The 2,041-nt window shown below is 48.8% G+C and overlaps 1 protein-coding gene across 1 annotated transcript in view; it reads left to right on the forward strand.

Annotated features, from left to right (window-relative positions):
• The first annotated feature begins 995 nt into the window (after positions 1 to 995).
• The window catches only part of LOC106805468 (KIF1-binding protein-like), a 24,638-nt gene continuing 23,592 nt past the window's right edge, over positions 996 to 2,041 (forward strand). Inside the window, exons 1-2 of the mRNA XM_014807061.1 lie at positions 996 to 1,051; positions 1,248 to 1,339. Coding sequence (XP_014662547.1) covers positions 996 to 1,051; positions 1,248 to 1,339 — 148 coding nt within the window. The remainder of the gene's footprint in view (positions 1,052 to 1,247; positions 1,340 to 2,041) is intronic.

Here is a 2,041-nt window from a genome sequence, read left to right on the forward strand (position 1 = left end):
GTCTATATTCTGTGACTTGTCATGCGCGTGCGCAGGTGCAAACTTGTAATCAGGTCGCCTGCTAAAACCTACATAGCAATATAAAAAAACCTTGAGGTCTAAAATATAAGCGGAAATGAGTTCCGTAAAAATATTATTAAAATTATGCGTAAAAAAGAGATTGTCGGTCTTGAACATTATACGCGATAAAAAAAGGAAAAGTCTTACACGAGAGACTAAATAGAATACAAGAAAAAACCGTCGCGATGGTGAATGGAACAGGATACGTAAATTTTCAGCTGCAGGATTTGAGACCATCGCGTTGCTCGCGACAAATGCTTTCAAGCGATACAATATGTTAAAGCTTGCGACGAATGCCTTTGTCACGATATGTGTGTAGTAGTGATAGAAAGGAATTCGCCGAGACGAAATAGTGTTCGAAGCAGCGAAAGAGCTTCGGTGTATCGAACAATCACGTGACCGATCAAACATGGCCGACAACATCCATCCAGGAGTGGACCTCATAGCATGCCATGATCGCGCGCGACCCGACCGCATGTTATGCCGCAATAAACGACGTTAAATATACATATGACGCTCCCCTTTCTCTTACTATCCGTCTTTCTACGCCGTCCATTTCTATTCGTTCTTCTATTCTATGAACTATAACGCATGACTAACTCGTAAGGCGGTCGTTGTCGTGATATATCGGCGTAGTCTGTGAATAATCCTATATACAAGATTAGTTCTTGCTCTTATTTTACGATTAGATCACGTCTTTACACATTTATGCTCGTATGGGGATACTATCCCTGAATTTCGTCGTCGTCTTACTCCTGGTCGTAACGTTGGGGGAGTGGGACGGGGGTCGTAACGTTGAGGGAGTGGGACGGGGGTCGTAACGTTGGGGGAAGGGGACGGGGTCGTTTCCACAATGTCCCCCAAGCTGTGAAAGTATCGTCAATGACGTCACCCGACAGCAATTTTTTATTACACGATGTTGGACGAAAAATGAAATGGCGAGGAACTCGCGGCAAGGTTACAAGGGACCTATCCCCGCCTGTCGGCGGAAGTGCGCGTAGTTTAGCGGCAAACCTTTGATGTCGGCTGCGAGATTTCTCCGTATATTAATACGGACAGGCTGCAACTGGCAGGCGGGATTTTTTTTCCACGCATGTCGTTCGGCGAAATGTTCGAATCCCAGTGCAGCCATCGCTAGCCGTGCTTAGCCGAGGTCACTCCGGCTCGTTGTGGGCTTTCCGTATAAGGTCACGCGCCGCAGACGACACACGGAGCGGTTATTCTTTCTTCGTTAACGTGCGACGGAAAAAATCAGATCTGACAGAACGACAAAAAAACGGTGAGTGAATTTATGTCGCATTAGCTGTCTAGCTCTTCCTCCCTTTCCCCCTCTGGCTCTCTCCTTCCCCCCTCTCTAGTGCGGATGTCGAGCAAAAGGGTTTGAGGATTGTCGGATATATCGGCTGGGGTTGATTCGTACATGCATGCGCGTACAGCTACGTACACGCATGCGCGTACAGCTACGTACATGCACGCACGTACAGCGAAGTGCACGCACGTACAGCGAAGTACAGGCACGTACAGCTACGTACACGCACGCACGTACAGCGAAGTACAGGCACGTACAGCGAAGTACAGGCACGTACAGCTACGTACATGCACGCACGTACAGCGAAGTACAGGCGCGTACAGCTACGTACAGGCGCGTACCGTGGTACGTGAATACCGACTGTCTACGTACGCTAGCTGCATCCATAGCAAGGCGGCTGTGCACACTTCTCAGCTAATTGGCAATGGGCCTCGCCGAAATTTAAATAATAATTACGTAATGCATTCGCGCGGGTTGCCCAGCGTGCACGATTAGCATAGCTCCCATCGTCTCTCTCTCTCGCTCTCTCTCGCTCTCGCTCTCGTTCTTTCTCTCTCTCTCTCTCTCTCTCTCTCTCTCTCGCTCTCTCTCGCTCTCTCTCTCTCTCTCTCTCTCTCTCTCTCTCGCTCTCTCTCTCTCTCTCTCTCTCCCTTTCTCTCTCTTGCTCGCTCT

The sequence above is a fragment of the Priapulus caudatus genome, unplaced genomic scaffold (assembly GCF_000485595.1).
Source record: "Priapulus caudatus unplaced genomic scaffold, Priapulus_caudatus-5.0.1 Scaffold115, whole genome shotgun sequence".
NCBI classification, from domain to species: Eukaryota; Metazoa; Priapulida; class Priapulimorpha; order Priapulimorphida; family Priapulidae; genus Priapulus; species Priapulus caudatus.